This window comes from Rhagoletis zephyria, unplaced genomic scaffold, assembly GCF_001687245.7.
Source record: "Rhagoletis zephyria isolate East Lansing unplaced genomic scaffold, Rhagoletis_zephyria_1.1 Rzeph_scaffold_00097, whole genome shotgun sequence".
NCBI classification, from domain to species: Eukaryota; Metazoa; Arthropoda; class Insecta; order Diptera; family Tephritidae; genus Rhagoletis; species Rhagoletis zephyria.
Window position 1 is genome coordinate 537,711 of NW_016157181.1, and position 12,467 is coordinate 550,177.

Here is a 12,467-nt window from a genome sequence, read left to right on the forward strand (position 1 = left end):
ATATATATTAAAGGTTGCAAATCATTTGTAGTGGTTCACAAAAATTCAGTTTCATTACAACTTAGCAAAATTTGATTGCGTTTTTTCGACTTATATATAAACGGTTTCAAAAGTTGCAAAATTTCTATAAAGAAGTTAAGCGATTTTAACAATACAATCATAAGAAAGGTAATCGGTTTACCTTTCTTTTGATATTTATTAACAGTTGCAAATCATTTACACTAGTTCACAAAAAATCTGTTTTGTTACAACTTTGCAAAATTTGATTGCGTTTTTTCAACTTATATATAGACGGTTTCAAAAGTTGCAAAATTTCTATAAAAAAGTTAAGAGATTTTAACAATAGTATAATCAAAAGAAAGGTAATCGATTTAACTTTCTTTTGATATATATTAACAGTTGCAAATAATTTACACTAGTTCACAAAAAATCTGTTTTGTTACAACTTTGCAAAATTTGAGCACTTTTCCACTGCTTATATATAGCTGTTTACAAAAGTTGCAAAGTTTTTATGAAAACGTCAAGCGATTTTAACGGTGTTATAATCAAAAGAAAGGTAATCGGTTTACCTTTCTTTTGATATTTATTAACAGTTGCAAATCATTTACACTAGTTCACAAAAAATTTGTTTTTTACAACTTTGCAAAATTTGATTGCATTTTTTCGACTTATATAGAGACGGTTTCAAAAGTTCCAAAATTTCTATAAAAAAGTTAAGCGATTTTAACAATATTATAATCAAAAGAAAGGTAATTGATTTAACTTTCTTTTGATATATATTAACAGTTGGAAATCATTTACACTAGTTCACAAAAAATCTGTTTTGTTACAACTTTGCAAAATTTGATTGCATTTTTTCGACTTATATAGAGACGGTTTCAAAAGTTCCAAAATTTCTATAAAAAAGTTAAGCGATTTTAACAATATTATAATCAAAAGAAAGGTAATTGATTTAACTTTCTTTTGATATATATTAACAGTTGGAAATCATTTACACTAGTTCACAAAAAATCTGTTTTGTTACAACTTTGCAAAATTTGACCACTTTTCCACTGCTTATATATAGCTGTTTACAAAAGTTGCAAAGTTTTTATGAAAGCGTAAAGCAATTTTAACGGTGTTATAATCAAAAGAAAGGTAATCGGTTTACCTTTCTTTTGATATATATTAACAGTTGCAAATCATTTATGGTGGTTCAGAAAAATTATGTTTTCTTACAACTTTGCAAAATTTCTGAGGGTAGAAGGTACTGGTGGTGCTCCTGGCGATGAAGAAGCTGAGGGCAGAAGGTTCTAATGGTGCTCCTGGCGATGAAGATGCAAGCGTTGAAGGTGCTGATAGTGAATCCCAAATCTGTAAACAAGCAAAAATATCAATTAAAATTTATAAACATACAAAAAGTCTCAATACATACCTTAAGAATGTGACTAATACTAGGTTCACATATAAGTAGATTATCCTCATTTCCGAGCTTAACATCCGAATCTGTAATTATAACAAGAGATTCGCCATATAAAATTCGTCCTTGTTAATCTGTAATTATAAAATAATCTCAGATTTAACCGATAACTTTTCGTTGTCCATCCTAGTTTTATCGATTGTTTTTGCGAAAGAGAGGAGAAATGCCAAATGTAAAAGTAAACAAAAATGTACGCTAGCAAGTAAAGGAGGTTTGTTAATGTATTTTTTAATAAAATGTTAAGTTAAAATATATTTATATTGCTTATTATAGCAGAAAAACGTGATCACGGTGGCACAGAGAAGAAACATAAATTTTCCTTGAGATGTGAGAATAACAAGCACAACAAATTTGACGGCTAATAATCTGAGATTTGCCTATGTAAACGGGGTGATTAAAAAACGAGCTTTGATTGAGATAATATTGATATGTGAACATAGTTTAAGTCGCTACTGTTTTGCAATCTAAAAGAAGAAATCACATTATAATTAAATAAAAGTGTTAAATACGTATTCTTACCTTCAAAATTTTCGTAGTAACATTTCTTCACAGTATGTATACTGTCATCAAAACTCCGATGTTTCTAACTTGCTCGCTCTAACGCATAGAATTCTTAATAGAGTACGAATTATTATCGGGTATGTAGCTCTAACAAAGCGAAATTTTTTGACAGTTAACAAAAAATTTGTAAGTGTGTGGGTGAGATGACTAAAAAGTTGTGAAAGTGTTTGTAAATCGTTTGAATTTTAGGGGGAAGTGGTGAGCCGAGGCTGGCAGGGGTGTGTGTGAGTTTGTCTGTAAAATTTTAGAATTAAAATGCTTGCAAACGTCAAGAATTTGAAAAATTCCTCTCATCGGTTCTACCTTGCTATTTTTGTATCATGCACAAGATCACGCGGGAAGGAAAGAAAGAAAAAAGCTGAAATCTCGACGCCGTCTTTGTTGTAAGAAGTAAACAACGAAGAGCATAAAGAAAGCCGCGAAATTGTTGAACGCATGAATAATCATTTTTATTATGCAAATTCTTCTATAAATCATGTCGTTGTGTTAAATTATTCTTGACCTTATGTGTACACACGTTGTCACAGCCGAAAATGAAGAAAATTGCAGTAAAAAGCCACCACCAAATTGTAAACAACGAAGAAATGTAAACAAACGGCTAATGTCAAAATTGTTTAACTTTTTTCCTAAATGCGATTCTAACGGGCTACTCTCCTGCCCGCGTGATCTTGTATTGTTGGTTCATGCACCTGCCGGCATACGAAATTGAACACAGCCAAAGCGAAATCCGAAGTTTGCTCGGCGGCGTTTCGTGGCGATAGATTTCTTTCCAAGGCGAATTTATATAAGGTGGAGTTACTAGCTCAGCTAATTTTGTGAATGTGTTTCGCCGCACGGCTTCTGATATCAAATTGAAAAATTTTGTTTGAAAATCTACACACACTCTTACAGATTTTGACAGTTTATGCCGCCAAAACAAAAACAAAATACTTGTAAATTTTTGTTTTTGTACTCCTGCTATCACCTTATATTAATTCGCCTTGTTTCTTTCTATCGCTCTGCTGAGCGGCAGGACATGCCAAAGGTGGCCGTATGTTTTTTTGGTTTCAAAGATTTAGAAGAAAACAACATATACACGAATTATTTTTGTTGGTAGAAAAATACAGTGATCGATTCGTTAAATCTGGCTTAAAAAATAATTATTTATAATAATTCCACTTGTTTTGTATTTATATGTGTTGTCATTTCTAAATATGGTTTCGTTTTTGAAAACAGGTCACCTTAATTATAAAGCCCAGTTTCAGTTGACCTACTTAAGTAGAGATTGTTGATTAACTTATACTATTCATTTTCAGATTGTACATTTAATCTGCACTTAAATGGCCAATATTGACTATTTAAATATCAGATATGCAACCCTGTGTTTGTACCAAACAACCAAGACCGATAGAATACAAGATTGCGCTGATTGATGTGAAATTTGGGAGAGTAACGTGAATATGACGTCATCGCAAATTTGCTGGTGGAGAGAGTTGTGAGAGGTCTATCAGTATGCAAGAATGATAGAATACAAGATTGCGCCGATCAGAGAGGATTTTTGAGAATAACTTTTGTGTGACGTCACACTGGTGCAATTGCGAGAGAGAAATGCCAAAACGTGAGCAAGAATGGAAGAAGAAGAAAAAATGTTGCAAGGAAAATGTAAACAAGATGCACCAGTGTGACGTCATATAAACGACGATTCTGTCAAATTCGTTAAGAGAGGAATAGCGGTCCGAGATCGTGCAACCTTTGTATTCTCTCAATCGTGCTCACAATCGTGATCAGTATGTATATATTTTGCATATGTATATGTATATGTACTTTCCACAGGCAATACACAAAATCTCCTATGACGTCATATTTCTGTCAAAATTTTCAAGAGAGAGTTAGCGGTATCACAATCAGCGCCACCTTTTGCATTCGTTTCACCCTGCCAAACAACCAAGATGGATTGGTAGGTTGTTTAATCAATCCCATCAAATCCCACCAAAAAGGAATCAGCTGTTCAGCGCAAAATGCAAGCAAACAAGCAAATGCAACAACAATTTCAAGGAACAAGCAGCAGTGCTGCCAATTGTATTGCATATTTGAACGATTATAATGCACTTGAACGCAATGTAAAACGGAAGCATCTAAAATCAATAGATCCTTACGAATTCGCTGAGATTTGTTACGATTCGCCCCGTGTATTATAACCAAGGTATTAAAGTAGGCGAAATAGCAAGGCGAATGGTGATTGCCCAATTCGGCGAACTTCGCCGTTCGGGTTGTATTGTGTTTCAAGCATTATTTACATGATCCAACTACACAAGATCTGATAAGATGAAGCAAAAGAAAAAAGTAATTTTCTGGCTGACGTTTGTAATTTCGGTGCCATATTATTTTCTGTGAAAAGTAAACAAAGAATATGAAGACGAAGCATAAAGAAAAAAATGCAAGCAATGTTGTAGCACATGTTTGTGCTAACCAATTTATTATTTTTTTACGTGTTTTTGCATCCAATCACCGCGCATTTGCAATTTGTTAGTGATTTTTCAGTTGAAGAGTGTGTAAAAACTAATTTCCAAGCACCTACTAGCCACGGTGTAGCGAAACAAAGGTGGCGCCGTCAGAGGTACCGCTACTTTGGTTTTGCCGATTTTAACAGTTGTGGTAACTCGTAAATAAACTTTTGTTTACAAATCAGTGGCATAGAGAAATTTGAATTATTAGTGAAAAATCGGTTTAAATCGTGTTAATTTGCAATTTGTTAGTGATTTTTCAGTTGAAGAGTGTGTAAAAACTAATAAAATGAAGTGCCGTGTATAAAATTGCGACAGTCGTGAAGGTAGTGCCTCGAAATGCAGCTTTTTTCCTTTCCTCGCAACGATGCCGTGGCGAGAAAGTGGGTGGAATTCTACAGGCAAGATAAGCCATTCAATTTGGATACTAGCATCATATGCATGCGCTGTTGTCCTTCCATGAAGTGCACCATGGTGCCCCATCTCATTATGCGTAGATGCGCTGCGACGAATAGCTGCATTTTGTGTATATAGGGCGCGGCAAAGCCGTTCCCGAAATGTTTTTTTTTTTTATTATTATATTGACAGCATTTTACCAGAGTCATATCGCTTCTGCTCCAAGCAGCCTTCTTTAGCAAGTTAAGTAATCAATCCCACTCAGATGCTGGCGCAGTTTGCTGCACCAGCCTTAGTTGCAAAGCAATGGAGTACACTAAAACATTTGCTGCAGCAGCCTTAATTGCAAAGCATGAAGTGCACTAAAACGTTCACTATTCTCCAATAGATTAGATGAAAAATGCAATATTTTCGCATTGATCAAAATTAAAACACTTTTTTCGCTGTAAAGTGAACTGTTTTGACAGTTTCAACTCGTTCTACTTTTGTCTCTATTGTCAACGGCCAGGACGGCGCAATCTTGTATTCTATCATTCTTGGGTGCTTGGTATGAAAGAATTCGTGGCAACACTGTTTGTTTGTCAAGCTTGACAATCCAATCCGTGCAACCCTGAGTGATATACAAAGAAAATTGATGAAAAGAAATTTGTAGATTGCTTACGAAGAGGTGGTGGTTTTTCGTCACTAACAAATTTGCGAGGTTTGCCAAGATAATCGCACTGTGTTTCAAGGGCAGAGGTTAAGGAAGGAGATTTTCATAAATATTTAATCATACTGGAAATTTAATCTAAAAATAAAGCATCTGAGGTGGCTTGAATTAGCCCTCAGACAAGTTAAGTTGAAAGGTGAGAGCACCTAATTAACAAGTACCCAACGATTAGCTCAGGTGAAATATTTTCAGTGAAATAAATAATAACATATATAAAAAGTTGGTTGAGATCATCATATCGTATCAAGATGACTGCTCCTGAAGTACCTCGCACGGAATTGCAAGAATTACAACTCAAATCTGCTCAAGTGGCAGATGAGTCACTTGAGAGCACCCGTCGAATGCTTAATCTGATGGAAGAAAGCAAAGAAGCTGGAATCCGGACCTTAGTGGCTTTGGATGACCAAGGGGAACAATTGGATCGCATTGAAGAAGGAATGGATCGCATTAACGCAGACATGAGGGAAGCTGAAAAAAATTTAAGCGGAATGGAAAAATGCTGTGGGCTATGTGTTGTACCATGGAAAAAAGTTGCGATCAAAGACGATAGCGACAGTGCTTGGAAAGCAAACGACGATGGCAAAATCGTTAATAGCCAACCGCAAAGAGTCGTAGACGAACGTGATCGAATGGGAGGGGCACCACCCCAAAGTGGATATATACCACGTATTACTAACGATGCTCGAGAAGATGAAATGGATGAAAACTTAGGGCAGGTAAACTCTATGTTAGGAAATTTGCGTAATATGGCTCTAGATATGGGATCGGAATTGGAAAACCAAAACAAGCAAGTTGATCGTATAAACGCTAAGGGTGATGCAAACAACGTACGAATGGATGGAGTAAACAAACGTGCTAACAATTTGCTCAAAAGTTAAAAATTTCAAAAGATTATCTAATAGACTAGAGCTAAGTATATGTATAAAGCGCAAATTGAAAGGCACAAATACTAAACATAAACAACAAAAACACGGATATTGATAAATCTGCTCAGTTCCAGATGCACGCAACAAATTGCCCAGTACCGAAAAGACCTACCATTGCGGTGCATTTTTACAATTTACATGTTACCAGTAACTATATACATATACGATATATACACTAAATCGCTGAAAATACAAATGACTAATATACAAGTGCTGAACTAACTACCCACCATCTAAGTAACTACTTACATTATACACTTATACAAAACGATGAATCAGACAAGATTGCGGAAAAATAAATTCAATGTCTCAACTATGTGCATATGTATATTTAGCACAAGCACCTATAATTTAAACTTTTTATATTTAGTAATCGTTTTTGATGGCGTTCAAATAACGCGATTTTATCTTTTATAAAATTATTATTTCTATAACTTTACTCAATGAAAATTGTTGAAATTATACACGTTGTAGTGGAGCACTTTTTTAGGGCAATTCGTGCACACCAATATGCATTCATACACAAACTTACTGCTAGATTTGCGAGTGACGAAAAACGACTCAACACAGGTGATTTAAATACTTGTTTCCGTACTCGAAAGCCTGCTTATTACTTTATATATGTACTTATGTACCTACATTTAATTCATATTAAAAACAACTTGAACTTAGTCTTCATGTATTTATTATATTATTGTATCCTAGATAACAAGTTGTCCCCATATACAGCAGTGTTCACGAAAATAGCAGCGCGACGTATCGATAAGTTTTGATAATTTAATTTCCATTGTATGATCTTTGCCGCCACGTTTATCCGAAAAAAATATATTTATATAACAGCACCGGATGACTTCTATTAAATCCATAAAGGAAACACAGAAAATCTTGGTTTATCGGTACAAAAGTGGAAAATCGGGACATTAATACGTCCCGACTTTCAAAAATGATTCAGAGGTTTACTTCTTTAAATCGGTACAGTCCCGATGAAATCGGTACGAATGCTAACCGTACATATAAAATATCCTTTTTTACTGAAGAAAAAGCACAACACCCTCAAAGAAAAATTTTTCAAAAATCAACCGGAATCTTAAGCCACCTGAAATTTACGCATATACTAAAAAATTCTGTTAACATTTGTCAAAACAACTTCTCTCGATTGAGGTCGGTTTCTTCGAATAATAATTCAACGAGTTCGCATATGATATTTTTATTTTTAATCGTTAATAGTAGCTTAAGATGCTGTCTTAATGAAAGTTTAATAAAAGTATCTTTCATTTGTATGGTTTTTGTCTTAGAATTAAGTATATTTTTGTACAAAATAACCAAAATTGATAAAGGAAATTAAATAGTCAAAACTGTTATTTTCATGAACGCTGCTGTATACATACATATCGTCGCTTGGCGTGCAATAAGCGTCCAATGCGAATGTATACAAAGTGGTGTTACTGGCGAATTTAGATTTTCGCCGCGGTACTTCCTAATGTCAAAATGATGTGTTTGTTGTAAACAAGGCGAATTCATATTACAACAAAAACTAAGTTCGGCAGTAACACCACCTTGTATAAATTCTTTTTCTCAGCCATCATCGGTATTGCCTTTTTGCGTAAGGCGAATTTATACAAGGGGGTGTTGATGGCGAATTTAGATTTTCGCCGAGGTACGTCTTAATGTCAAAATGATGTGTTTGTTGTAAAATGAATTCGCCTTGTTTACAACAAATACATCATTTTGACATTTAGTAGTACCACGGCGAAAATTTAATTCGCCATCAACACCACCTTGTATAAATTCGCCTTGGTGGTGTTACTCCCGAATTTAGATTTTCGCCGCCGTACTTAATGTCAAAATGATATGTTTATTGTAATATGAATTTGCCTTGTTTACAACAAACACATCATTTTGACATTAGGAAGTACCGCGCGAAAATCTAAATTCGCCATCAACATCGCCTGTATAAATTCACCTTGATTTTGCGTATACGCGAGATTGCACCCCAAGCGACGATATGTATGTATACGTACATACATATGTCTATTCATTAGATGTTTTTTTTTAATTCGTAAAAAAGTCTTTAAGACAATTTGGATGCGTTCAGAAATACATCAGTCTCTTATTTCTAAACTATAATTGATGGAAATGTCCAATATGCGCAACCATGGACAAATGCCGAATTGGAACTTATACGGCTTTCCCACGCCACCCCAATTACGTAGTTCGCTATCTCATTAGTAATTCGCACTCCAATTACCCTTCGAATTACGTAATTCGCCATACAAAATTTTGAGAGCGAATTACCTTATTTGTTGGTAGTTCAGATCCAATTACCATGCGAATTATGAACAAATCGGTGCCGTCTCTAATTTTTATCGGGAATTTATCGAAACTAGCCCTTAAATCAAAACTTGCATTTTTCTGAGAACGAAAAGTAAAGTTTATAAATATGTATATCCCTAATTTAATACGGAAATAATTCAATTTTGCAACGAAGAAAACAAAACCAAAACATACAGAGAACTGTCAAATCGAATTAAGAATGTGGGAATGGGGTAATTCGCGATCGTAATTGGGGGAGCGAACAAAGAAATTCAGGATGCCGTGGGAAAATGGTGTTAGTTGCGTAAATAAGGCATTTCCATTAATTATAGCTTTAGAAATAAGTTACTAATGCTTTGGCTTGATGCATTTCTGGACCCACCCATTGTTCTTGTTAAACTATTACAAATTAATCTGTTGCATTTTACTTGAACAACTTAAAGGACTTCAAAAGGTTTGACTTTGAATTAAAAAATAATAAAGACTACAAATTTTGTATTTTTAATAAGCTTCGATTTAAAGGACAATTTAAACTGCACCATATTGGAACCTAATGAAATATTGATTTAAAGGTTAAATGGCCTATCTTGACATAAGTTGTTTTAATAAAATTCCACAAAAATATCGCTAAGGTTATAAGTACATATTGTATTATTTAAATCCATAAATAGACAAAAGTTAAAACGAATAAAAGGTGGTTTTTGTCACTACGATGGAGATAATGAATTATTTTTTTAAATTTCAACTAATAGAATTACACTGACCAGCCGTCTTCACGTGCTGGAAAATATCGCTTGCGTGACGACGCATGCGAGATCCTGCACATGTAGACCGCAAAAAGTACGAAGCATACTTTTTCTCGAATACCGAGCGGTTTGCGAGATCTCCCATGCTTTCAACTATCATTTTTGTTTGACAGGTATTTCCTCATTTGGCAGAATTCTTCAGAGTGGAAACATCGTTTATTTTGGTGGAAAATACAAATTTGGCCTGAAAAGTTCGAGCTTTCTCTTTTGGGGACATTTTACAAATGAAGAAGTTTGCTGTTAAGTGCCCAGTCAACAAAACTCGTATCTCGCTTCCGAGAGAAAAAAGTAGAACGCAAGCGAGGTTTTGAAACATGTAAAGACGGCCGGTCAAAGAGAAATGCTGCGTAGATACAGGCACGTTTTCATAAGGTCAAATTCAATGGCATTTGTCGTAAAATTAGTGAAAACACATTGTCTAATGGGTCCAAAAACCGGTTATTGATTAATTAAGATTAGTATAGGTTCAGTCATACATCTGCTGCTAAAGGCCCCACCAGATAGAAATTCTTTTCTGCGTCACACGGATGCTTCTGACCAGAGTGTCCAGATTTGGCGATTTCGCGCCAATTTAGCGATTTTTTTTTAGATATTTGCGCATATAAATTTAGGAAATCGCCATTGGCGATTTTGGGCGATTTTTTCCCATCAAAAAAAATTTTTTGCAGTTATAAAAATATACAAAACTTAGTTTTCCACGATAATTTTACAGAAGAGGCTAATGAACTGCGTGATAAATTTGGCTTAAGAAGCATATTAAAAAACTGTTAAAAATGTCGAAGAACTTTTGAAACGATTACCTAGTCAATTAAATATTTTTAAAAAAGCTTTGATTTTGTTACCATAAAAGTATTAGAGCTCCTGATATTCGATTAATCGAATATTCGAATTATTCGAATATGATGCTATTCGAATAGTAAAATTCGATTAGCTGTATTCGAATAATCGCACGCCATCTATTATTCGAATGATTGATCGTTTTCAATTATTCGAATAACTGGTGCGCGATTATTCGAATGTTGAAATATATGTAGCTATGTATACATACTATGTATGTATCAGGGTTGTTGCGAATGTTATTCCCAAATAAAAGTTCTTTCCGGATAATAAACAAACCGCTTATCCAAATCAAACAAGTTTGGTATTAAATGAAAGAGGATTTAAATAGCTTTAAAACTGAAATGTCTAAACGAAGAAAGCCACATTGAAAAATATTTCAACAAAAAATTTTAACTAATTGCCATAAAACAAATCTTGTGTCAGGTGCCTTTCTTTAGTATTAAATTATAAAAAAAAATATAAATAGAGATCGTTCGCTATTTCTGTTTAAAAGTTATTTCAGTCTTCTTTCATATGATACCAAATTTGTTTAATTTGGACAGGCGGTTTGTTTATTAAGCGGAAAGGACTTTTATTTCGGAAAAATATTCGCAACAACCCTGGTATGTATGTACACATTTAAATAAATTGAAATGTATGAATATGGGCCATTCCAGTGAAGACGATACAAAAATAAAATACATAGATTGTAGGTGCGTTCGACAAGTCAAAAATTTGTAATAGTTTTTCCAAATTTTTACTGGATGGCGTTCGATAACGACAAAAAATTATCCAACACACAAAAATTGAGAGGGCAAGCATTCATTTTGATGCAAGAGAAGCGTCCATTTTGTACTGGCAAAATTTTAGTCAGCAAAAATTATCCAACACGAAAACATATGATCACAAAACATATGGTTGCAATTTTTGTAAACAAACAAAATTGCATTTTTCGAGTTTTGGGATTTATATGCTTTTTGGCTGCCTGCTATGTGACTTTATGATAGAGCCAACTAGTTCTTACTTCTAGAAATGTTCCTGGCGAACATTGAACGTTCACTTTCCTTTTTTCTTCTATGGAGGCAACATGAATTTCAGTTTGTTTACAAATAAAACATAAACAAAGTCAGCTGGTGTGTCTTCTTCTTCCGGTTTTTGCAAGTAATGGCTAATTTCCTGTTCGTTTACTTTTTTGCTTTTTCATCTCTTTGGGAGAGAATTTTCGCTTACTCTCTTGATTTTGATTGTTGGCTGGTGTTGGCTAATTTTGTTATCGAACGCAACTATTGTTTCAGCCTGTGAAAAAGCAGAGAGAATAATTCGTTAGAAATAGATTTCTATGTTGTCAAGGCATTCCTGGTGTATCAAAATGACAATTCAAAAAATAATTATCAAAAAAAAAAGGAAAGTACAATTAATGGACTTTAAAACGGTTATTACAAAAATTTATGTATGCTGAGGAGTCACAGCCAAATATGTATTTTTTAACGTATAGATCAAACCAGGTCCCCTTATAAAAAATTATTTAATATTCACATCAAACCATTAGCGGTAATTTTATTCACGAACTATGTGTCCTCAATAGTGACTCGTCCCACCCGTCACAATCTAAAATGTATGTTGTGGCAAAAATGAGATTTGGTAACACCGAACTCCAGGCATCGAGATTTATGCATACAAATCATAAAATCGTTATTAAAACAACACATTTGTAAAATAATAGCTAGAGAAAGTAGCGCCTGTCAAGGCAATGCCTTCAAATAAACTACGTTTTTTCGCTCTTCTGTAAAATTTAAGTGCCGTAAGATAGGCGGTCTTGCAATTAGTCGATGGGCGGTTTTGCAAATTAGTCGAAGTGGGCGTCATCGTTGTCCTACCCGTCTCTCTAGGAACAAGTTTATATGTACATTATATGATTAAGTTTTTTTTATACTTTATCAGTTTTGTATTAAACGGATATCTGACTTCAAGTGTTAACTGTTTGAAACTCGCCAA

The 12,467-nt window shown here is 34.2% G+C and overlaps 1 protein-coding gene across 1 annotated transcript; it reads left to right on the top strand.

The window, feature by feature from the left end:
- Positions 1 to 5,523: 5,523 nt before the first annotated feature.
- On the top strand, positions 5,524 to 7,609 carry Snap24 (Synaptosomal-associated protein 24kDa). Its single transcript, XM_017632415.1, has 2 exons — positions 5,524 to 5,744; positions 5,801 to 7,609. Exon 2 carries the CDS (start codon positions 5,857 to 5,859, stop codon positions 6,484 to 6,486), a length of 630 nt encoding a protein of 209 aa, XP_017487904.1. The 5' UTR covers positions 5,524 to 5,744; positions 5,801 to 5,856; the 3' UTR covers positions 6,487 to 7,609.
- The last annotated feature ends 4,858 nt before the right edge of the window (positions 7,610 to 12,467 follow it).